At 35.1% G+C, this 27329-nt stretch overlaps 1 protein-coding gene across 6 annotated transcripts in view; it reads right to left on the bottom strand.

Moving 5' to 3' along the window:
• The window catches only part of Ptp36E (protein tyrosine phosphatase 36E), a 93955-nt gene that overhangs the window by 58988 nt on the left and 7638 nt on the right, over nt 1-27329 (bottom strand). For 5 of the 6 annotated variants that reach the window (XM_076539377.1, XM_012288913.2, XM_012288909.2 and 2 more), the window contains exon 3: nt 15343-15610. In XM_076539377.1, the coding sequence (XP_076395492.1) occupies nt 15343-15607 (265 nt within the window). In that variant the 5' untranslated portion in view covers nt 15608-15610. Of the gene's footprint in view, nt 1-15342; nt 15611-17367; nt 17493-27329 lie in introns of those variants that run through there. The other variant, XM_003704787.3, reaches the window with a different exon arrangement.

Raw genomic sequence — 27329 nt, 5'->3', positions numbered from 1 at the left:
GTTAGTTTCAAATTTAATTGTATTGATTTTCATCAAACGGTTATGTAAGTGACAGTCACGTAAATGACGGTCACTTAAGTGACAGTCGTATATCGAGTTTCGAACTTATTAGTTTCAAATCTAATTGATTCAATTAGAGAGCTTCAAAGTACTTAAAATTACAAACTTACAACCACATTAGAACTTCCTCAAACGGTCACATAAGCGACGATCACATAAATGACGGTCACATAAGTGACGGTCACTTAATTGACAGACACCTATCGAGTTTCAAATCTAATTATCTCTATTAGAGGATTTCAAGGTACTTAAAATTGCAACCACATAGGAACTTCCATATGAACTTTCCTAAACAGTCACATAAGTGATGATTACATAAATGACGGTCACTTATTTGACGGTCTCATATCGAGTTTCAAATGAATTAGTTTCAAATCTAATTACCTCCATTAGAGAGTTACAAAGTACTTAAAATTACAACCACATAAGAACTTCCTTAAATAGTCACATAAGTGATGATCACATAAATGACAGTCACTTAATTGACAGTCACATATTGACTATCAAACTTGGTAGTTTCAAATCTAATTATCTCCATTAGAGAGTTTCAAAGTAGTTGAAATTACAACCATATAAGAACTTCCTCAAACTGTTACATAAGTGACGATCACATAAATGACAGTCACTTAACTGACAGTCACATAGTGAGTATCAAACTTGTTAGTTTCAAATCTAATTATCTCCATTAGAAAGTTTCAAAGTAGTTGAAATTACAGTCACATAAGAACTTCCTCAAACTGTTACATAAGTGACGATCACATAAATGACAGACACTTAATTGGCAGTCACATATTGAGTATCAAACTTGTTAGTTTTAAATCTAATTATCTCCATTAGAGAGTTTCAAAGTAGTTGAAATTACAGTTACATAAGAACTTCCTCAAAACGTTACATAAGTGACGATCACATAAATGACAGTCACTTAACTGACAGTCACATATTGAATATCAAACTTATTAGTTTCAAATCTAATTATCTCCATTAGAGGAGTTTCAAAGTAGTTGAAATTACAACCATATAAGAACTTCCTCAAACAGTTACGTAACTCACGATCACGTAAATGACGTTCACTTAACTGACGGTCACATATCGAGACTCCACATAATAACTCACTAATCCAAAATTAAAATATAAATAAAGAAATCCAATTTATCTACCTGAGAACATTAAAAATATTAAAAAGTCTACGCAAATGAAATTAGAATTAAAATCAGTCGCAACCAAAGTGAAAAGCTGAATGAAATGTAAACGATCCTGTTTCACCGTGATAGTAACCCAACGAAAAGTGTCGTGGTGGTAATATTTGTTTTTTGTTGCGGGCCAGCAAGATACACAGGAACAAACGAAAGGAGAATAAACAAGAGTCGAAGAAACATCGGGCATGGAGTAGCACGGGCCGGTAAAAAGAGGGAGAAAAAAAGGGGTTGGGGTTCAGTTCAGAAAAGAGGGCGGTGGATGAAACGGCGCGAAATAAAAGGAAGAACAAACGTGGGCACGTGAGTTGGATGTCATTCAATCTCGTTCATCTGCCCCGCTGGACCTGACAAAAAAATATTGTTTGCCGTTCGACGACACTTTTTTTTCTCCTTCCATTCTACCATTCGCAGTTTGCTCGTTGAATGTATCCAGCGATTTTCACGCGAGAAATGGCAAAAACAAAAAAGAATGATGAGTTCTTCGGCAGCTCTGCTCGTTTTCGATTTGTGTAACTTTCTGATTCGCGGTTTTCTGTCGGATAGGTTTATGACATCGTTGCGGGTTTCCGATATTTTTAGAGCTTTCAAAGGAGCTTTGGATTTGTTATTGATCTAGGCTTCGCGGTTTATAGCATTCGATGAGTTATTACTCTTTCAAACTTTTTTACTGGACCTCTAGCTTTCATCTTTACAGATTTAGAAGGTTAGAAATATAGATTGAACTTTCAATCAAATCTATATTAACTAAAATTAGTTTTGCTAAAAATTAATTTTAGCAAAATAACTAATTTTCTTTTTATTTAAAAATTTCCGACATAGTATCTTAATTAGAATAGTAATGAATTAGCGAAGGTGAACGCGTCATCCGGAGCGACAAAGAGTAGAAGCATCGGTGCAAGGAAGCACCGTTTTATTTTGATCGAGGAACGAGCGAGCGAACAAGGGGCAGAGAAGAGAAGGCTCATGGCCACCGGGTTACGCGTATTCGTGTCAAGATCAACGAAGAAGAAACCCGCCGAATGCCAGTCTCCCGTGCGACACGATTCTAAGAACGTTTTGCCCGAGTGGCTCGTGACGGCACGCACACGTATGTATGCATGCATGTCGCGTGTTAAAAATAATTCACGATCGCAGAAGGACCCGAGAATGCACCTCGACATGCATTTCTTTCGTCCCCAACGGGCTGCACCGTGATTTCGGTGTGTAACCCTGTTAAACCCCGGTCGCGTGTTTGCGCCACTGACACGAAAAACCAGCCAGAGGAAGAATACAGGGCTCGGGCACTGGGTCAACTATTTTATTTTCGGCAATAATTTTGAAATGTTCGGCACGCCGAAGAGAAACGGCACGTCCATGCTTGTTTTCGAACGCTCTTACGTACACGACAATTGGCCGAATTGTGTCCTCGACGCTTTTACGACAGAAATCTTTCTTGAACGTGCCGGTGTACGTATCGTGCTTCTGCATATATTTGTGCATGCATTTCGGTATCTTCCTGCTTTCGCAATTTTGCGATTCTCTTGTATCGGTGGTCTTACATTGTCTCTTCTCGAAAATTTTCAGTTCTTTCTTGTTCTCTTTTCTTTCTTCCATCGTATTGGAGTTTTTCGGGATTTTTATTTTTTGGTGTTGAGATTTTTTAAGTGTTCAGTTTTTCAATTTTTCAACTTCTCAATTTCTCAATTTTTCAATTTCCCAATTTTTTAAATTTTCAATTTTTCAAGTATTCAAGATTTCAAGTTTTCAAGTCTTCAAATTGTCAAGTTCTCAAGTTTGCAAGTTCTCAAGTTTGCAAGTTCTCAAGTTTGCAAGTTCTCAAGTTTGCAAGTTCTCAAGTTTGCAAGTTCTCAAGTTTACAAGTTTTCAAGTTTTCAAGTTTCCAAGTTCTCAAGTTTGTAAGTTCTCAAGATTGCAAGTTCTCAAGTTTCCAAGTTATCAAGTTTCCAAGTTATCAAGTTTCCAAGTTATCAAGTTCCCAAGTTCTTAAGTTTGCAAGTTCTCAAGTTTCCAAGTTCTCAAGTTTGCAAGTTCTCAAGTTTCCAAGTTTTCAAGTTTTCAAGTTTCCAAGTTCTCAAGTTTGTAAGTTCTCAAGATTGCAAGTTCTCAAGTTTCCAAGTTATCAAGTTTCCAAGTTATCAAGTTTCCAACTAATCAAGTTCCCAAGTTCTCAAGTTTGCAAGTTCTCAAGTTTCCAAGTTCTCAAGATTGCAAGTTATCAAGTTTCCAAGTTATCAAGTTTCCAAGTTATCAAGTTTCCAAGTTATCAAGTTTCCAAGTTATCAAGTTTCCAAGTTATCAAGTTCCCAAGTTATCAAGTTTCCAAGTTATCAAGTTTCCAAGTTATCAAGTTTCCAAGTTATCAAGTTTCCAAGTTCTTAAGATTGCAAGTTCTCAAGTTTCCAAGTTATCAAGTTTCCAAGTTATCAATTTCCCAAGTTCTCAAGTTCCCAAGTTCTCAAGTTTTCAAGTTCTCAGGTTTCTAAGTTATCAATTTTCCAAATTATCAAATTTCCAAGTTATCAAGTTTCCAAGTTCTCAGGTTTCCAAGTTCTCAGGTTTCCAAGTTATCAGGTTTCCAATTTATCAAGTTTCCAAGTTCTCAAGTTCCCAAGTTCTCAGGTTTCCAAGTTATCAAGATCTTAAGTTTTCAAGTTTCCTAGCTTCCAGGTTTTCAATTTCTCAAGTTTCCAATTATTCAATTATTCAATTGTCGAATTGTCCAATTGTTCCATTGTTTAATTGTTCAATTATTCAATTAGTCAATTCTTCAACTCTTCAATTCTTCCATTCTTCATTTCTCCAATTCTCCAATTCTTCAATTCTTCAATTCTTCAATTCTTCAGTACTTCAATTCTGCACTTCTTCAATCCTTGCATTCTATCGTCTTTAAACTTGCTCAACGTTTTCAATTTTTCAATTCATCAATATCTTGAGTTCCAAGTTTCAATGATCAGTTTTTCAATTTTTCAATTCAACTAATTTACTCTCTATAAACTTGTATATTTCAGGTTCCTAAATTCACAAATTTTTACAAACTCGTCTCCAAAATGTACGTGTAAAAACTTGATAATAATTGATTGTTTAAATGGAATATTAATTGATGCCAAACGACAGTCTTGGTAATAAGTGAATGTCTCAATGGAATATTAACTGATATAAAATGACAGTCTTGGTAATAATTGAGTGTTTAAATGGAATATTAACTGATATAAGATGACAGTCTTGGTAATAATTGAATGTTTAACTGGAATATTAATTGATGCCAAGCGACAGTCTTGGTAATAATTGAATGTTTAACTGGAATATTAACTGAAGCAAAACGACAGTCTTGGTAATAATTGAATATTCAAATGGAATATTAATTGATGCAAAACGACACTCTTGATTATAATTGAATATTCAAATGGAATATTAACTGATACAAAACGACAGTCCTGGTAATAATTGAATTTCTAAAAGGAAGAAAACCGAATGAATGGAAAAAAGGCGCGTTCAGTTCATCAATAAAACGCTTACCAATCAAGCTCGACGATTTATTTCCTTTTGTTCCGAGCGCAATTTTATAATGAACGCGTGGGATTAACAATGCATTTCTCTGTTTGATCGCCGTAGCTTTTTGCAAACAATATTGTGGAAATTCCGTTTGTAACTCCATACAATATGCCATGAAGTTTTGTGTGTCCCGTCGAGTTGGAAATAGCGCCGAGCGAAACGAGAAATACAGAGAATATGTGACATGTGTTTCTTACACTCGCGTAACCCCTCGTGACATTACCCTCTTCTGTTTGTGTCAGTGACATGAAAATAAAGAGCTTTCAAGCAAGGTTGCGGGCAAAATTTACACACTCCCGCGATCCATTTGTTCCCGTCTCCCCTGATGAATTACAGGAAGGCCGAAACCATTTTCAAATTAATATCTCGTTTACTTTTTAACCGGCACTATTACGTCGTTAAGAACGGGAAAGGTTTACGGTGAATGCAGGCCGCGAATCGATGAAACATCAAACGTTTCGTGCACACGATATTATTTAGTATTTGGTTTGATGTTTAGGTTTGATGTTTCCGGGTACTTAAAATGTTTGTGATAATTCAGGTACATGTTCAGGATTACTAGTATCTATTAAATGTATCAATACGAGTATCCAAAGTGTTTAGGGTATTAAATGTTTACTCAGGTACTGAAAAATGAAGATGATCTACTAAAGGTATTTAACCCCTTGTCGTTCTTTGACGAGTTTCACTCGTGACGCACTCACAGTTCAAATATAAAAAATCTTACTCAAATTTTTAATACTCTTCAACTTAAAATTTAAGTCCAACTATAACTTGCATTATCAAGGATAGCTGAATGTAAAATGCTCGTAACATTTTAATTTTCTTTGTTCGTTTTAATATTATAACTATGAATAGTTAGTTTTGACTGACGCACCTGACAAATAAATTGTACGGCAAGGGGTTAAACTACCTATAAGACATGCAATATCTATGAAGTACTCAGAATATGTGATGTATACAAGGTACCTAAGAATGTCTAAAATACCTGAACTAAGAAAAACATGTGAGATACCTAAAGGAGGTAAAACATTTAAAATACCTGAAGCACCTGAAATACTTTAAACACTTAAAGTACCTCAAATGCTTAAAGTTATCAAAATATATGAAGTACCTAAAATATCTGAAGGTATATGCAATACCTAAAATACTTGTAGTGTACGAAGTACCAAAAATATGTGTAACATATAGAAACACCTGAAGTACCTAAAATAAATGAGACACCTGAAATATCTCAAACGCCTAAAATAACTGAAATAAGATACTTGAAATGCTTCAGATACCTGAAGTGTCTGAAGGACCTGAAATACCTAAGATACCTGAAGTGTCTGAAGTACCTGATATATCTAAGATACCTGAAGTATCTGAAGCATCTGAAATACCTAAGATACCTGAAGTGTCTGAAGTACCTGAAATATTTAAGATACCTGAAGTGTCTGAAGTACCTGAAATATCTAAGATACCTGAAGTGTCTGAAGTACCTGAAATACCTAAGATACCTGAAGTGTCTAAAGTATCTAAAATACCTGAGATACCTGAACTGTCTGAAGGACCTGAAATACCTAAGATACCTGAAGTACCAAAAATACCTGAAATACCTAAGATACCTGAAGTGCCAAAAGTACCTGAAATACCTAAGATACCTGAAGTGTCTGAAGGACCTGAAATACCTAAGATACCTGAAGTGTCTGAAAGGCCTGAAATACCTAAGGTACCTGAAGTGCCTAAAGTGCAGGAAATAGCTAAGATACCTGAAGTGTCTAAAGTACCTAAAATAACTAAGATACCTGAAGCTCCTAAAATACCTGAAATACCTGAAATACCTGAAATACCTGAAATACCTGAAATACCTGAAATCTCTCAGACAATTAAAGTACCTGAATTACATAAAACGCTCGCAACGTGAAAAATATCAGAAGTACCTAAAAATACCTGAAGTACCTCGAAATACCTAAGGTACCTAAAAAGTGTAAATATCGCTGTCAAAACGATTTAGCGACCACAAGTGTCGATTCATATAAATACATAATTCAATCGCGTATTCATATATTCAGGTACTCGAGATAGTCAATTATTTGAGAAATTTAAATACGAAAGTACCCTCAGAACAATAAATCTGCATATTTCCAATCATTCAACGACGTTTGACAGCGTCGAGCGATTCTGTTTATCGTCACTAGATGAAATCCAGAATTCATATTGCGATCAAACGTCTAGCGAGAAATAATCTGCATTAAAGCACGATCCCTATGTTCGCGTCACAACGAAATAATACGACAATGAGCGGAAAAACGACGAGGGAGAGAGAAAGAAAGAGCGAGAGAGAGAGAGGTGGTGAGCGTAGCTTCAAGAATAGAAATTGAAGCCCAAGTGGATTAACCCGGATACCAACCAGACACATCCATCGTTCGTTGCTATTCAAAATAAACCTTGGACCGACGATAGGATTAAACTGCGATCCATTTGAAAGAGTTTACATATTTCAGCAAGCACCAAAACCGTTCAACGATTATTCCACAATGTCTGATGCCTGTAAATCAGCTTAACTTTGTGTTTCTAATGCAACGGCAATTTCGAGTCCTGCACTTGTTTTTCCACACGCGGATTAAACCTCCAATGTTGTATACTTTTGTTTCCGGTATTTTAGGTACTTTAGGTTCTTTAGGTACTTTAGGTACTTTAGGTATTTTTAGGTACTTCAGGTATCTTTGGTGTCTTAAGTACATTCAAGTATTACAAGCTTCATCAGGTACGTTCTTAAATTTACAAAATTCTCAAATTCACAACTCTGTAATTTGCAACCCTTTAATTTCACAAATTCTTAAATTTCCAAAATTCCCAAATTCCCAACTCTGTAATTTCCAACCCATTAATTTCCCAAATTCTCAAATTCCCCATCTCTTTAATTCCCAACTCTTTAATTTCCAAAATTCTCAATTTTCCCAACTCTCAACTTCCCAATTTCTTAATTTCCCAAATTCTCAAATTCCCAACTCTGTAATTTCCAACCCTTCAATTTCTCAAATTCTTGAATTTCCCAAATTCTCAAATTGCCAGCTCTGTAATTACCAACCCTTTAATTTCATAAATTCTTAAATTTCCAACATTCCCAAATTCCCAACTCTGTAATTTCTAACCCATTAATTTCCCAAATTCTCAAATTTCCCATTTCTCTAATTCCCAACTCTTTAATTTCCAAAATTCTCAAGTTTCCCAACTCTCAAATTGCCAATTTCTTAATTTCCCAAATTCTCAAATTCCCAACTCTGTAATTTCCCAAATTCTTAAATTTCCAAAATTCTCAAATCCCCAACTCTGTAATTTCCAACCCTTTAATTTCCCAAATTCTTAAATTTCCAAAATTCCCAAATTCCCAACTCTGTAATTTCCAACCCTTTAATTTCCCAAAATCTTAAATTTCCAAAATTCCCAAATTCCCAACTCTCTAATTTCCAACCCTTTATTTTCCCAAATTCTTAAATCCTAAAGTACCTAACTTTAGGTATCTTTGGTGGCTTAAGTACTTTCAAGTATTACAGGCTTCATCAGGTACTTTTGGTATTTTTAGCTGTTTCTAACATTTTAGGCTTCCTTTTCTGTACTTTGGCTACGTCACATTTTTCGAGTAGTTCAGACATTTTGTATACTTAACGTATTTTACTATTCAAGACATTTCAAAGTATTCTCAGTATCCTTCTCACGCAGTAGTTATTTCAGATATTTCACATATTTATACCATTGTCATTCCAAACACAAATATAGCCTATATCGTTCGAATTTAATGGACGCCGACTATTTTTCCCCTGATCGCCTATATCGTGGGTTAAAAGTGACCCAGTATCGCCGAAAAAAACGACAAGATCACCGGAGTCAGTTTCGCAAATACGACACTGTAAAGTTAAAAAAAAAAGGCATGATGCCTTAATTTTAGACCATCCACGTCAGAACGTACGCGTTGAAATTTATGTTTATCGGACGAGAAAAGAAATATTTCCAGGTATTTCGTGACGAATTTGCGTGTCTGTTTATCGAGCGCAGTCCAGAGAGTCTGAATCATCAATGGAAGTAAACTTGCTATTTCAAGGATGCGAACTTATCTAGTTCCAGAGATATACACTGTCCGAAGACCATGAGTTACATGTGCAGAAAAATATATACACATGTAATATATTAAAACGTCTATGCAATTTTTTGTCAAATATTAATTGATGTAATAAAAATCCTTATTTAATATTATTTAAATATTTTTGTAATATTCTCAAATTCCACGACTCTCTAATTTCCAATCCTTTAATTTCCCAAATTTTCAAATTCCCGATCTCTCTAATTTCCAACTCTTTAATTTCCCAAATTCTCAAGTTTCCCAACTCTCAAATTCTCAATTTCTTAATTTCCCAAATTATCAAATTCCTCATCTCTCTAATTTCCAAGCCTCTAATTTCCCAAATTTTCAAGTTCCCCATCTCTCTAATTTCCAACCCTTTAATTTCCCAAATTCTCAAGTTTCCCAACTCTCAAATTCCCCAATTTCTTAATTTCCCAAATTCTCAAATTCCCAACTCTCTAATTTCCAACCCTTTAATTTCCCAAATCCTCAAATTCCCCAACTCTCTAATTTCCAACCCCTTAATTTCCCAAATTCTCAAACGCCCCATCTCTCTAATTTCCAAGCCTTTAATTTCCCAAATTCTCAAATTCCCATCTCTCTAATTTCCAACCCTTTAATTTCCCAAATCCTCAAATTCCCCAACTCTCTAATTTCCAACCCCTTAATTTCCCAAATTCTCAAATGCCCCATCTCTCTGATTTCCAACCCTTTAATTTCCCAAATTCTCAAATTCCCCATCTCTCTAATTTCCAACTCTTTAATTTCCCAAATTCTCAAGTTTCCCAACTCTCAAATTCTCAATTTCTTAATTTCCCAAATTATCAAATTCCTCATCTCTCTAATTTCCAAGCCTCTAATTTCCCAAATTTTCAAGTTCCCCAACTCTCTAATTTCCAACCCCTTAATTTCCCAAATTCTCAAACGCCCCATCTCTCTAATTTCCAAGCCTTTAATTTCCCAAATTCTCAAATTCCCATCTCTCTAATTTCCAACCCTTTAATTTCCCAAATCCTCAAATTCCCCAACTCTCTAATTTCCAACCCCTTAATTTCCCAAATTCTCAAATGCCCCATCTCTCTGATTTCCAACCCTTTAATTTCCCAAATTCTCAAATTCCCCATCTCTCTAATTTCCAACTCTTTAATTTCCCAAATTCTCAAGTTTCCCAACTCTCAAATTCCCCAATTTCTTAATTGCTCAAATTCTCGAATTCCCCATCTCTCTAATTTCCAACCCTTTAATTTCCCAAATTCTCAAATTCCCCATCTCTCTAATTTCCAACCCTTTAATTTCCCAAATCCTCAAATTCCCAATTCTTCAATTTCCAACCCCTTAATTTCCCAAATTCTCAAATTCCCCAACTCCCTAATTTCCAACCCCTTAATTTCCCAAATTCCCAATTCCCCAAACTCTCAATAATATTAATTATTATTACCTGACGAAATGCTTCATGCAATAAAGTAGAATATAAATAATGTTCAAACGTGTATATAAATATTGTGACAACTGTAGAGAAGATGTTTTCTTTCCTTGACCCTTACTGCAGCAATTTCACTTTCTTGACAATAAAGAGGCTGAAGTAGAGAAACGAAGACGTACGTAGCACGTATGTTTCATTGATCCGTACACTCGATTTAGCAGCATTAAAGCACAGGATTGAAACACGATTTGCGATGGCGGATATCGCGGGGAACACGTTTACCGAAGTGCATCGGAAAGCTTTCGAATTAAGCCCGCCGCTTTTTGGCGCAGCCGAAGCAAAAGCGATAAAGCACGGAACTTATGTCACGGTTTAACTCTTCCGTTTCAACGATCCACGGATATTCTGTGTCGTTGCCATTTTCGTGTCAGTGAATCGTGTTAATTCGATTAACTGGCTCGCTGGTATGATTTTTACCGCTGCACCGCTATTATACAGCTTTGCGATACGAGTATAGAGTAAGATATAGAGCAATGTGTTATATCAAATATATGTAATTAATTTACTGAAGATTATCGTTGTAATTAACTTATTTAATTTATTGTAGTCTATGCTATTGGCTGAACTGAAATAATTAAGTTTGCAATTTTAAGGATCTTTTTTTCATTTTTTCAATTTTTCAATTTAACTAGGTTTCAAGTTTTCAAGTTCTCAAGCTTCCAAGTTTTCAATTTTTCAATTTTTCAATTTTTCAATTTTTCAATTTTTCAATTTCTCAATTTTTCAATTTCTCAATTTCTCAATTTTTCAACTCTTCGACTCTTCAATTATTTCACTCTTCAATTATTCAACTCTTCAATTATTCCACTTTTCAATTATTCCACTCTTCCATTATTCCACTCTTCAATTATTCCACTCTTCAATTATTCCACTCTTCAATTATTCCACTCTTCAATTATTCCACTCTTCAATTATTCCACTCTTCAATTAATCCACTCTTTAATTATTCAACTCTTCAATTATTCCACTCTTCAATTATTCCACTCTTCAATTATTCCACTCTTCAATTATTAAACTCTTCAATTCTTTAATTATTCAACTCTTCAACTCTTCAATTCTTCAATTCTTCCATTCTTCCATTCTTCAATTCTTCAATTATTCAATTATTCAGTACTGTAATTCTTCAATTCTACAATTTTTCAATTTTTCTTTCAAGTAGTCAATTCCTCAAGCCTTCAATACATTCATGTTTCAATTCCTTAACGCAACTTTTCAACGTGTCAATTTTTAAATATTCCCATTATCAATACATACACACTCCGAGTTATCGATACAATGATTTTAAATAACGCATTTAATTGCATTATATTACAAACAATTATTCGTACCTTCTTTTATCAAGTATTTGATTACACAATGTTTTAAAACTCCACAAACTCCGATACCAGACACAAAAGGATAATATTTAATCAATTAATTAATGACTCACCATCGACCCGATCAAGCCGTTCAGAAACATTGTACCGATTTACGAACTGTTTTTATTTAAACTATTATCCGTGCTGGCAATATTTACCGGGGTGTTTTACAAACTCTGCAACGAGCTTGCAACGGAAAAAGAAAACTGAAGTCGACGCTGGAATAACATCAGCAAACAATAACTTCGCAAATAACATTCGAATACAAAAGTTATATTTTCACGGGGAATTAAATCACGTCCGACGAATATTTACCGTGCACGATAGTTCGGGCAAAAAAGAGAGATAAACAAGAACGTGCAGCTATTTCCGACGCATTATTAAAAAACGGAACGCGGGCGAAAAAATAAACGCGCGAAAAAAGAGGGATTTTTAAATCGGGAGTTTGAAAAACTCACCGGGAGAACGGTTGTAGTACGAGGAGAAGAATTAAAATCCTTGGATTTTGTGGTGTTTGTAACGTTGTCGCAGATACGGAAAAATCCCCGGTATACAAGACAAGATATATCGGCAATGGCTTAGAAATAAATTTAAGAGCTTGAGATTCGAGGGCTTCCTTTACCATCCGCGATATCGTTTTTCAACAGGTATTTATTGTTATTGCGCTTGTTCTACTTTATCCTGCAATTTGTTCGTGTAATTTTAGAATAAATTACTTCTGCACAAATTGGGACATTCTGTTACAATCTTTTTTCAATTACTTTGGGTATTACTCAGTTGAGATGTTTTTGAAATAATAAGTTACTCAACTCTCTAATTTCCAACCCTTTAATTTCCCAAATTCTCAGATTTCCCATATTTCTAATTTTAAACCCTTTAATTTCCCAAACTCTCAATTTCCCATATTTCTAATTTTAAACCCTTTAATTTCCCAAACTCTCAATTTCCCCAACTCTCTAATTTCCAACCCTTTAATTTCCCAAATTCTCAAATTTCCCATCTCTCTAATTTCCAACCCTTTATTTTCCCATCCCTCTAATTTCCAATCCTTTAATTTCCCAAACTCTCAATTTCCCATCTCTCTAATTTCCAACCCTTTAATTTCCCAAACTTTCAATTTCCCAGCTTTCTAGTTTCCAACCCTGTAATTTCCCAAACTCTCAATTTCCCAACTCTGTAATTTCCAACCCTTTAATTTCCCAAACTCTTAATTTCCCCAACTCTCTAATTTCCAACCCTTTAATTTCCCAAATTCTGAAATTTTCCATCTCTGTAATTTCCAACCGTTTAATTTCCCAAACTCTCAATTTCCCCAACTCTCTAATTTCCAACCCTTTAATTTCCCATCTCTATAATTTCCAATCCTTTAATTTCCCAAACTCTCAATTTCCCATCTCTCTAATTTCTAACCTTTTAATTTCCCAAATTCTTAAATTTCCAAAATTCTCAAATTTCCCAAATTCTTAAATTCCCCAACTCTCTAATTCCCAACCCTTTAATTTCCCAAATTCTTAAATTTCCAAAGTTCTCAAATCTCCCAAATTCCTAAATTCCCCAACTCTCTAATTTCCAACCCTTCAATTCCCCAAATCCTCAAATTCCCAACTTTGCAATTTCCAACCCTTTAATATCCCAAACTCTCAATTCCCCAAATTCCCAATTCCCAAATTCTTACTTCCCCAAAATCCCAATTCCCCAAATTCCCATTCCCCGAAACATCCATCACCCCAACTCCCCAAAGAACCAAGCAAATAAAAGACTCGCTTTCCGCGGTATACGGCACACAATAAAGCGGCATCGTAAAAACGATAGTAATCTTGGGATTTTCTTTCACGGTCTCATTGCGCGCTGCGGTTTGAGTGACGGACAAAAACCTGGCTATCATGAAATGAAACGTGAAAAACGAACAGCCTACAGGAGGCAAGCTAAAAGCATCTAAAACGCTTGGAAAGCCTGGCTGAAGTGGCGTGCTTGATCGAATCAAGTTACGGATCTTCTCCGGTCTGCGTCGATGCCGTAACGAAGAAAAAGAATCCTTTCAGAACTTTACAAAAGCCTTTCACACTCTGGACTTTCTCACGCGGGCAAACGAAATTCCCATATAAGCAATCGAACTTATCGAACTCGAATTCCGTTACCGTATAGCTTTGGTGTCGAATCAACGATCAAATAAAATGTCGGGTTAATATTTTAGTTTAGTAAGTTTATTTTTTAGTAGAGTACCTACTGTATTATTTGAATTAAGTATTGTGTTGTCTGATCTTTATTAGAATTTATATTGGGGAAGTTCATCATTGGTGGTATGGAAATATAGGAATAATTGTATTAGTACTGATGGATTCATTTTGATAAAATCTCGATTAGGATTAGATCGAACGTTTAAATCGCTGATGATTCAATGTAATGACAGATTCAATCGTACACGATTTCATTTGATATGATTTCATTCGGCGTATTTCGGTGTGATCTGATTTTACTGGGTGCAGTTTAGTTTGATTAGTTTCAATTCTGCAATATTTAATTCGGCAAGTTTCAATTCTATAAGATTCAATTCGACAAATTTCAATTCAATAACGTTCAATTCGACAAGTTTCAATTCTGTTATATTCAATTCTACAACGTTCAATTCGTCAGGTTTCAATTCTGCAATGTTCCATTTGTCAAGTTTCAATTTTACAACATTAAATTCAACAAGTTTCAATTCTATATTGCATTCAATTCGACAGGTTTCAATTCTATATTGCGTTCAATTCGACAAGTTTCAATTCTATGACGTTTAATTCGACAAGATTCAATTCTACAAGTTTCAATTCGACAAGTTTCAACTCTATAACATTAAATTCGACAAGTTTCAATTCTATATTGCGTTCAATTCGACAAGTTTCAATTCTATGACGTTTAATTCGACAAGTTTCAATTCTATAACATTAAATTCGACAAGTTTCAATTCTATATTGCGTTCAATTCGACAAATTTCAGTTCTATAAGCTTCAATTTCACAAATTTCAATTCTACAAGTATCCATTCGACATTTTTCAATTCTACAACTCTCAATTTGACAAATTTCAATTCAACGAACTTCAATTTGACAAATTTCAATTCAACTAGTTTCAATTTAGCAAATTTCAATTTGATAAGTTTCAATTCCACAAGTTTAATACCTACATAACCCAACTTGCCAATTTTCGACTCTACAAGGTTCAATTCAAAAAAATTCAATTCTACAAACATCATAACCCCTCATAATATTAAAAGAATTCATCAAACATTTCAACCAGTAAATTTTAAAGTAGCAAATAAAAATATCGTCCAGCACAAGTTCAATCAAAACAATCTTCACAAAATAATTTCCCAAAGTTCCAATAATTTACTTAACGATTAAACAAATACTGGAAACAGTCCCTAATGCACCCTCCACCGTGATTGAATAACTTAAATCTATCAAGCCAAGGGTATTGCCAATCGCTAGGTACAATTGGATTCAGCGATCCAGAGAGAGCGAAACGAGAATCATTTCCCGAGTCAAAGAAAAAAAAAGAAACAGAAAAAAGGCAGGTAAAAAACGAAGTAAAGTAGAATTGAACTCACTGAACGAGATGAGGCCGCTGTTCAGCATTGACAGCTTAATCTGGCTGGGAATGGAGGCGAGGCTGTGGCCAGGATTAAGATGACGCTTCCTGGGTGGTTTTTCCGGTGCCCTGGGTGCGCTTCTGCTTCTGTGATGATGATGGTGCTTCCTGTGAGAGTGCGAATGTGACCCAGCACCGGTCGAGGCGGCTCCGGTGCGATCTGAACCGACGCTACTCAAACCGAGGACCCCGCCGCCGGTCGATTGCGTTCGTAACGACGACATTTTCTGAAATCGAACATGAACATATCGCTGATAACACGTTTCGTGCTGAAATAGAAGGGTGGACAGTGGGAGGGTCTTGGATTAGTGATATTCAAATTTCGGAACGATGGCTGGAAATCGAGGGTGAGAGGTTTAAGGATGCTCTGGACGGTGCGATAACAGAGGTGGAGGATATGAAAATTCTACTCGACCTAGATACACTGTACCTAATGTGATAAGGGCTGATACGTTTCGGATATTCGTGTGGGTAGCTGGGTGTAATTAGAGGGAGTTCTTTAGTTCTTGAGTGGGAAAAATTTTGGAATGAGAAGCATTAGGTCTTTAGACCTTAAAAATTTCTCAATTCTCAAATTTAAAAATTTTTTAATTTCTTTGACCCTAAATTCTCTAGTTCCCAGTCCCCAAATCTCTAAATTCCTTAATTACAAAATTCGAAATTTCCTAGTCGTCAAATAGGGAAACTCTCTAGTTCCAAATTTCCTATTCCAAATTTCCTAGTTTCACAATTACAAATACCCTAGTTCCCATATACCCCAATCCCCTATTTCTCAAATTACCTAATTCCCTAGTTTCCAAATATGAAAGTTCCCTAGTTCCAAATCTCCAATTTCCTATTCCCCCCAATCACAAATTCACAATCCCCAAATTTCCAAATTACCTAGTTCCAAATTCCCATATTCCCCGGTTCCAAATTCCCAAATTCCTTAGTTCCAAATTGCCAAATTCCCTAGTTCCTAATTCCCAAATTCCCTAGTTCCAAATTCCCAAATTCCCTAGTTCCAAATTCCCAAATTCCTTAGTTCCAAATTGCCAAATTCCCTAGTTCCTAATTCCCAAATTCCCTAGTTCCAAATTCCCAAATTCCCTAGTTCCAAACTCCCAAATTCCCTAGTTCCAAGCTCCCAAATTCCCAAATTTCTCAATTCCCTAGTTCCAAATTCCCAAATTCCTTAGTTCCAAATTCCCTAGTTTCAAATTCCCAAGTTCCCTAGTTCCAAATTTCCAAGTTCCCTAGTTACAAATTCCCAAATTCCCTACTTCCAAATTCCCAAATTCCTTAGTTCCAAATTCCCAAATTCCCTAGTTCCACATTTCCAAGTTCCCTAGTTCCAAATTCCCAAGTTTCCTAGTTCCAAGCTCCCAAATTCCCAAATTTCTAAATTTCCTAGTTCCAAATTCCCAAATTCCTTAGTTCCAAATTCCCAAATTCCCTAGTTCCACATTTCCAAGTTCCCTAGTTCCAAATTCCCAAGTTCCCTAGTTCCAAGCTCCCAAATTCCCAAATTTCTAAATTTCCTAGTTCCAAATTCCCAAATTCCTTAGTTCCAAATTCCCAAATTCCCTAGTTCCACATTTCCAAGTTCCCTAGTTCCAAATTTCCAAGTTCCCTAGTTCCAAATTCCGAAATTCCCTACTTCCAAATTCCCTAGTTTCAAATTCCCAAATTCCTTAGTTCCAAATTCCCAAATTCCCTAGTTCCAAATTCTCAAGTTCCCTAGTTCCAAATTCCCAACTCCCTAGATCCAAATTCCCAAATTTCCCACTTCGAAATTCCCAAATTCCCCAGTTCCAAAATTCCAAATTCCTCAACACAAAATTCCCAAATTGCCTAAATCCTCAAATCCTCAAACCACCAAACCTATAAATTTTAAAATCTCCAAAATTCCACAATTCTCGAACTCCCTAAATATCCCCCCAAAATCCTATAAATTTCCTTAACAAGCATGCTAATTACAAAAACAAGAGTCATCAAATCTCACCAAGAATAGAATCTGCGTACAACAAACGCAGTATCAAGACGTCAAAACACAAGAATGGAGTAGCGGCGGTATAAGAACCGCCCGACACGACAGTCACCGGCACACTGATGTTTGGAAAACTAAAGCGGCGTATAACTGGAAGCATTCCGATGTCTCAAGGTAATTTCGGGGGATTGTAAACAGAAGCGGAGAACAGAGAACGCCAATAAGTAACTCCGCGAGAGATTTTCGTGGATGTACCTTCGTAACATAGAGAATATTCAAGGGCTTTTGATATTTTCGTAATTGCACACCAGTTAATCGTTATGAAGAATCGGAAAGAGGGAGAGAGAGAGAGAGTTATTTCCCAGGGAAATTTCAGAATTTCAGAACTAAGCTGGGACACCAAAGAACCGTTGAACGCTCGAATCTCGACAACGACCCGGATGACACGTCCGTATTATACGCTTAATAATCCCTGTTTTTATGATCGCGAAGGAGGAAGAATTTACGGGATGTTTTGGGATCATGCATTCGTCGACGATAATTTTATTCGACGTTTAAGGACCTATTACTTTATTTTGTTTGAAAGATTAAGACGTATTCATGACATACTCGTGACGCACTCCTGACGCACTCATGACGTACTCGTGACGCACTCTTGACGCACTCTTGACATACTCGTGACGCACTCCTGACGCACTCTTGACATACTCGTGACGCACTCCTGACGCACTCCTGACGCACTCATAACGCACTCGTAACGCACTCTTGACATACTCGTGACGCACTCCTGACGCAGTCTTGACATACTCGTGACGCACTCCTGACGCACTCTTGACATACTCGTGACGCACTCCTGACGCACTCTTGACATACTCGTGACGCACTCCTGACGCACTCTTGACATACTCGTGACGCACTCTTGACGCACTCCTGATGCATTTGTGAAACAGTCGTGACGCACTCATGTCTCATTCGTGAAATAGTCGTGACGCCCTCATGACGCACTTATGAAACAGTCGTGACACATTCATGACGCACACAGGAAGCATTTGTGAAATGGTCGTGACGCACTCATGTTTCATTCGTGAAATAATCGTGACGCCCTCATGACGCACTTGTGAAATAGTCGTGACACACTCATGACGCACTCATGTTTCATTCGTGAAATAGTCGTGACGCACTCATGGATCATTTGTGAAATAGTTGTGACGCACTTATGACGCACTTGTGAAACAGTCGTGACGCACTCCCGACGCACTCATGACGCATATGTGAAACAGTCGTGACGCACTCATGACGCATTGACGACGCACATATGACGCACCTTAAAATTTTCAGTCATGATAAATTCCAATTGTAATCTGTAGAGTGAAGGATCACTGACTATAAAATATACATAACATTTTAACATTCTTTGTTCATTTTAATAATGTAGCTGTGATCAGTTAGTTCTGACGCACTTCAATAAATCATATTGCATGAAGATAAAATATTTGTACACGATGGTGTTTGAAAGTGTACTTTCGTACAATTCATGAAACAAGTTTCCATCTCGCCGTTGAATAACTTAAACCATAGAAAAGGCATAAATGACTAATTTCACGTAGAAAGAGGACTGCATTTCGATGAAATTGCAATTTCATCGAGACGAAAAGCTTCAAACGCGAATTCGAAAGTTGCATCGAATGAAAGGATCCGAAATCAGGCTTTTAAACCGCGGTGCCATTCAGTGTCCTTCAATTTCGCGGTTTCATCCGGGCAAAGAATGCCGACAGAAGACGAGGAAGCTTTCATCTCGCGGTGAAAGCGTTTTTATTACAAAGAACCCCGCAGCCGTTGTCTCGCGCTGCTCCATTCTTCGCCGTTTCGTTTGCCAACTAGCCAAGAGCTGTTGTCTCTATCCGCCGCCATTACGACTCGATCCAGACCGCTCTTCTAGTTTTAGAACGGTCGGAGATCGAGCGCAAAATTTAAGGATCGAAGTAATGATCGTGATTCGGGCGATTAGGGAATACAATGAGTTATTCAGATAGAAATACCAGCGAAACCGAGAACCTTTGATGGTTCTTTAAGTGCTTCCTTTCAGTTAGAGATGTCTTGTTTGAGCAGTTACTGCACTGTCTAATTAAATGTACACTGTTAATCGTTCACAATTAATTGCACATATGTGATCAATAATTTAATCATATTATACTAATCCTTCAATTATTTGTATTCAAATAATCATCAAACTAGTTGTATATATTTAATCAACGAATTAATTGTAACGAATCAGTCACTTTATTAGTTACATTCAATTAATCTTTAAATTAAGAACATTTGTATTTTCAAATAAAAATGTACAAAATTTTAATAGAAATGTGAAATAATTTTTTGAGAGGAATTTTTAATAAAAATATGAGAAGTTCCGAATTTTTAATAGAAGGTTTTTATAAAATTGTTAAATCGCAATCGCACAGAATTTCAGTTCGTATAATACATTTCTGAATCGAGATCTCAGGTGACCGAATTGCACGAAAATTTTCTACGGAGTGTGCTGAATACCCATAGCTATTTACAGCGCAGAAAATACCTTTAAGACGAATTTTCACAGTGAAAGGCGGATATACGAGTATACAATTCAATAGTATTTCCTCACAAAAGATACGCCGCAAGAAAAATACGAAGAAAAAAGAAGAACGAAGGAAGCACACATCGTTGAGAGATGAAAGACGCATTGTATCGTTATGCAACGTATATTTAGAATGCTAATACAGGGATTTTCCTGTATTTCTACGAATTATAGCGTCACCAAAAATATCACTGGAATAGTTACATAACGTCTTCAGTTTACGCTGGCTAAGCACCGTGACAATTCCTTGTCGAGGAATTTATAAATAAATACAGTTTTAACTTTCTCAAGGACGGGTCTTTTTAAAGTTATACTTTACAATTATATTTTATGCATATTTTTAAGTTGAGTGCGTTTAACTTAATTAAATAGAGACATTCTGAAGATATTAGTGATGGCAGAAAGAACAATTATTATATTTACATTGATTGTTTTTGGAAGAAGAGTACACGTATCATACACACGTTCAATATGACAAATTTCAATTACCATCTATGCAATTATACATACATATCAATGTATTTTAGTATACAGCGCGAGAGCGAGAGTTTTGAACTAGCGGCTGAATGGTAAATGCAATGTATAGTATATTCAACGCTTGATGAGTGCAACGCGTAAGAAATCAATGCGTGGTGAATGTAACGCGTGGTAAATACAAGGCGTGGCAAGTACTATGCGTGGTAGGTGCAGCACGTGGTAAGCAACGCGTGATAAATTCAATGCGTGGTAAATACAACGCGTGGTAAATATAATGCGTGGTCAATACAACGCGTGGTAGGTGCAGCACGTGGTAAGCAACGTGTGGTAAATTCAATGCGTGGTAAATACAACGCGTGGTAAATACAATGCGTGGTAAAGAACGCGTGGTAAATACAACGCGTGGTAAATACAACGCGTGGTAAATATAACGCTTGGTAGGTGCAGCACGTGGTAAGCAACGCGTGGTAAGTGCAGTACGTGGTAAATACAACGCGTGGTAAGTGCAGTACGTGGTAAAGAACGCGTGGTAAATACAGTGCGTGGTAAATACAACGCGTGGTAAGTACTACGCGTTCAGCCGCTAGCTCGAAGCTGTCGCTCTCGCGTCTGCGCATGCGTAATCCTCGTGCTCTGATTGGTCCGTGTTTTTAATAATTCAAAAACGAAGCTTTAAACCTCATTTTTGCAAAGGGAAATTTTATTCAGAATCACGTCTACCCCCCATTTCAAGGACCTACTAGTTGTGAGACACCCTGTATGAATTTTTAATATAATAAATTAGACACATGTGTCGTATTAATAATACGAATTTTATTCATTAATAATTGCAACTCATAATATGGACTTCAGTGACATAATCATATATGAATTTCAGTGACAAAATAAAAGTATGACGATATTAAAAATATTCAAAGTAAATTTTTCATATAGTATTTTAATTTGCTGTTTTATTGGAATACATTCATAAAGGCAGTGCATGTGTATTCATTGATGTGTGATGTGCACATCAAGACTGCAGTATTGATTAAATTCTTGGTATAATAAATTAAATATAAAATATTTAGCAAATATAATAAATTAAACATCAATGTAACATATACAATGAAACACATATAATTTAATATGTGTATATAAATTTTAATAACAGTAATTCAGTCATGTTTCATTGATAACAAAATAGAAAATGTAACAATATTTAAGACACTAAAAACAAATTTCTTAAAACATCCCTTACTTTGCAGTTTCACATTACTGATCTGAATTAAAAAAAAAGTTTGCATCAAAAGTAGATAGAGGTAAAAATGATTAAACCGATGACGAATTAAAATGATAAGTCTGAAAGGGATTAATTACCATAATTACATATCTCCTTGATCCGATATTGTTCAATTATTCCGTTGAAATAGTTCGCCACTACGCGTAAGGGAAGCGTGAAACGCGATCGTGTGACGTTAAAGCTTTCATTTTTCCGCGCTTCACAGTTTTCCCTTTGATGGAAATAAAATACCGGAGGCGAACGTCAACGGCCATATTTCCAGACGAAACGTTATCGCTTATTACCGGCCTGATGCAGTCTGACAAACGGATTTTAATTTCTATTTTTGCGAAGCCCTTCTCTCGCTGGATTATCCTGCCTGCGAAGGAATATAAATGCTTTTTTGTTGTGCCGTTCGTTCATTTTTTTTTTTTTTTTTTCGAACAAAAATCATGTTGCATTTCAACATTGTCAAATTTTAACATTCAGAATAAACGTTCTCAAAGAAACGTTCTCTATATTGGGCAAAAATAATTGCGAGTTTTAATAATCACTTAAATTATGAAGTTATGAAGTGTTTTAATAAATAACAATTTTGATAATTGTCCTCATGTTATGTTTTATACATATGCACATGTAAATATGATTTTTAATAACCATTTAAATTAATGAAGTCATGAAATGTTTCAATAAATAACAATTTTGAGAATTGTCCTCATGTTATGTTTTACACATATGCACATGTAAATATGATTTTTAATAACCATTTAAATTAATGAAATCGTGAAATGTTTCAATAAATAACAATTTTGATAATTGTCCTCATGTTATGTTTTACACATATGCACATGTAAATATGATTTTTAATAACCATTTAAATTAATGAAGTCATGAAATGTTTTAATAAATAACAATTTTGAGAATTGTCCTCATGTTATGTTTTACACATATGCACATGTAAATATGATTTTTAATAACCATTTAAATTAATGAAGTCATGAAATGTTTTAATAAATAACAATTTTGAGAATTGTCCTCATGTTATGTTTTACACATATGCACATCTAAACATGATTTTTAATAACAATTTAAACTAATGAAGTCATGAAATGTTTCAATAAATAACAATTTTGATAATTGTCCTTATGTTACGTATTACACATATGCACATATAAATACAATTTTTAATAATCACTTAAATTATGAAGTCACAAAATGTTTCACTAAACTGAAATCAACTAAATGTCGAATCAAGTAAAAGCAAGTAATCAAGAAGACTTGCAACAAACTACAAAAATATTCAATAATAAAAATAAAGGAACATAAACAGCAAATAAAGCTAAAAAGAAATTATCATCAATAAATTCCAACAACGTTTTCAGACTATCAAAGATATTTTCTTGATTCAAAAACGTAAAGAGTCAAAGGAACACTTAAGTAGTAACAGACGCGGAACCATATATGATCAGACCGCATGTGTCTGCCACGCAACATTTACTTCACTTGCACATAACTCGCGTTACGAGAATCGTCAAGAGGTGAATCATGCATCTGAATACGTATACAACGATCCATCTTGCAGGGATGCATACGGTAGACTTTGATATTTCATTTAATTAAAACGTTGCACGAAATTGCGATCTTCTTTAATCTCTGTCGAATATTTTGGTTATACAAGAATTAAAGCAGTGTATGTACACGCTTTGTCGTAATTAATTTAATTAACTTTGATGTGTCAGGTTCATATGGTAACTTCGGTATGATTTATTAGTATCATGCGGGTTTTTGACGTAGTCATTGATGGAAAAGGGAAGATTACCATGGAAGAGAGGTATAGTCACTAATTTGTTTGGAGCACAATGATAGTGGCTTCATTGGTGGAAGCTTCAGTATGATTTATTAGTGTCATGAAGATTTTCGAGGTAGTTATGGATGCAATGGAGGAGATTACCATGGAAGAGTGATGTAGTCACTAATTTGCTAGCATCACATTCATATGCTAGCTTTAGTATGATCCACTAGTGTTATGAAGGATTTCAAGCTAGTCATTGGTTCAATAGAGTGTATTATCATGGAAGAGTGATATAGTCACTAATTTGCTAGCACCACATACATATGCTAGCTTTAGTATGATCCACTAGTGTTATGAAGGTTTTCAAGCTAGTCATTGGTCCAATAGAGTGTATTATCATGGAAGAGTGATGTAGTCACTAATTTGCTAGCACCACATACATATGCTAGCTTTAGTATGATCCACTGGTGTTATGAAGGATTTCAGGCTAGTCATTGGTCCAATAGAGTGTATTATTATGGAAGAGTGATATAGTCACTAATTTGCTAGCACCACATTGAAATGCTAGCTTTAGTATGATCTACTAGTGTCATGAAGGTTTTCAAGCTAGTCATTGGTCCAATAGAGTGTATTATCATGGAAGAGTGATATAGTCACTAATTTGCTAGCACCACATTGATATGCTAGCTCTAGTATGATCTAGTGACGCACACAAAGATCAAAAGTGACAAATCTTACTCAAACTAATACTCTTTGATTTGGAATTCAAAATATATAAAATATACATTATCCGTTGAATACATAAGTATCCTCAACAACGAAACTAGTATCTCAGTCGTGTCTCGATGTGAAGCTTTCATAATCTCGCCAACTTTTATTATATTATGGGAGCTTGCATACTCGAGTTTCTTCTTGTGCGCTGCACGGCAGTAATGAAATTCCGGTGTACAGTTTTGTAAGAGCACACGGGTGTCGTGTTTCGACAGTGATGAGTTTCAAAGGTGCTTCCAATTGGTTCCAAAGTGTAGATATTTGATATATGAGAGAAGGTATGTTCTGAAGAATGAGATTTTATCGAATATTCAAACAATTAGCAGCAAACGAATATCATAACCCATCTTGATAAAACATACTATTAATTACGTGAACATATACCAAATAGTTCGAACATTTCGTAGCCTACGACCCCACAATCTGAAGATGGATCCATTAATCAGATGCATCAGATAGGACACTTTAGTGGGCGCGTGAAGATATGCGAGCACACAAATCTACGAAACGACTTGATAACTCAAGGAAGCCAGCAAATCAGCCGAGGCCCCTAAATTTCTCTGGAATCGTAATCGCGTTACTAATTAATAAAACGAATGGTGTGCATGCGACACGTACCAGGATTTATCATGGGACAATAACCGCGTGAACGTTTAAGCCAGAGAATTACGAAGCTCTCTTGTGAGCTGAGTCTTAATGCATGTCGTCGTTGAATACCCAAGGATTTACACTGTCGTACACCCTTGTGTGTTGATGACTTCTTATGATGTTTAAGAGGTGAGAGAGATTTCTTTCGTACGATGTTTCGGTCGATCATTCCTCTATTTTAGTTGGAGTTCAATAGTCATGGGAAATAGTAAGGGTTGACTGTAAGGGAAATAGTTTCAAAGAGTTTCGAGGGAATAGTTTTAAGGAAATCAAAATTCATGGAAGGAGAGTAATCTGGGATGTATAGTTACTATCTGCAAAAGACAATAGGGTAGATTGAAAGGGGATGTTAGGGTGTGTCAATGTGGTGCAAGTGAATCAGATCATTCTTCATGATAATATTCTACTCTAATGCATCAAGGATTAGTTTGAAGACCTCCATGACATTAGTAGATCATACTAAAGCTAGCATATCAATGTGGTGCTAGCAAATTAGTGACTATTCACTCTTCCATGATAATACACTCTATTGGACCAATGACTAGTTTGAAAACCTTAATGACACTAGTGGATCATACTAAAGCTAGCATATCAATGTGGTGCTAGCAAATTAGTGACTACATCACTCTTCCATGATAATACACTCTATTGGACCATTAACTAGTTTGAAAACCTTCATGACACTAGTGTGCATGAACAATTTGTCAAGTGCGTCAAAACAGACTATTCACAGCTGAAATACTAAAATAAATAAGAAAAATAAAAATGTATCTCATATTCCTTGCAAAAGATATTCGCGAAAGAAGAGCGGAACAAACAGTTCTAGTTTCGAACGGAGTCGATGCGTGTTGTCTATTTCGAAAAAGTAGTTTAAAAGCAGGAATTGTGTAAGCTTCGGAATCCCAGAGGCACGAAGAAGAATTTAGAGGTCGACCGTGGTCAATAACCGACCTTCGTCCAAGCCCGCGAACACGACTTACAAAACATTTAAAAATAGCCTGCGCGCGCAGCTCTCGAACCGGAAACCTTGGTTCCGTCGAGTCGAAGTTGAGCTTTCGATGAGATACGTTCTTTCAACAGGAATCGCTTTCTTTTTTTTTAACGAGTTAAAAATATATTTATTTTGCGACATTCTGGACGTTGTAAATAATTCATGATATTGTTACTACGTTTCAATTTAAATTAATTTACCGGGGAGTTCTCATGTTTTATTGAATTTAATTAAATTTTGATGCTTTATTTTGTACTTGCTTCGATTGATTATTTAATATCGACTTAATATGCATTTTGGACTTTTTGATGTATGCATGAATGCTAAATGAGAATTTGAACTTTGGAGAAATAAATTAGAGAATGTTTGATAAAGTTAAAATAATTTGCTTCAGTTTTTATTAAATTTTCTTTGAATTTTTGTATCAAGGGTGAATTAAAATTGTTAACAAAAATATTGTATGAATGTGTGATATTTATAGGCAATTTTATAAAAAATTAAGTTATTTTAATATTTAAATTTGAGTCGTATTAGTACTTGCAATTAATACATACATATATCATATGCATCACCATATGCATTTAACACGTATGTATCATGTCATTATATAAACAATTGTGTAAATAACTATATATTATGTAATACATCATATACATTCAAAACACATTATGTATTACATCATTGTATTAACAATTATATAAAGTATAAATAATTATGTATTGTGTAATATATAATATGCATTTAGTACATATGATGTATACATACGTGATGTAACATATGTACATATACGTATTTAGTTTGCATGTATATGCATTTAAAGTCCTACATTATTGTATTAACAATTGTATAAAATATAAATAATTATGTGTTGTGTAATATATCATATGCATTTAGTACATATGATGTATACACACATGATGTACATATGTATATGCATTTAATGTCTTACATCATTGTATTAACAATTGTATAAAGTAGAAGTGAGTATGTATTGTGTAATGTATCATATGCATTTAGTACATATGATGTATACACACATGATGTAACATATGTATGTACGTATATGCATTTAGTATGCATGTAAATGCATTTAATGTCCTACATCATTGTATTAACAATTGTATAAAATATAAATAATTATGTGTTGTGTAATGCAACATATGCATTTAATACATATGATGTACACATACGTGATGTATGTATGTATATGCATTTAATACATATTAAACATATATTATCACATACACACTTTAAAATGAAAGCAAAGAACTCTACAACACATTCTAAAATATTTTAATACCTTCTTCTCAAACATCAATTCCAATAAATCTATTAAATTACTTAACATAATATAACCTACAAATAAATTATAATAACATATATTATAACTTTGATATCCATTTCAGTGAGTCATCACCATACCCATAAA

The sequence above is a fragment of the Megachile rotundata genome, chromosome 14, assembly GCF_050947335.1.
Source record: "Megachile rotundata isolate GNS110a chromosome 14, iyMegRotu1, whole genome shotgun sequence".
NCBI classification, from domain to species: domain Eukaryota; kingdom Metazoa; phylum Arthropoda; class Insecta; order Hymenoptera; family Megachilidae; genus Megachile; species Megachile rotundata.
Note: the sequence above shows the minus strand (reverse complement) of the source record. Positions and strands in the feature narration are given on the sequence as shown.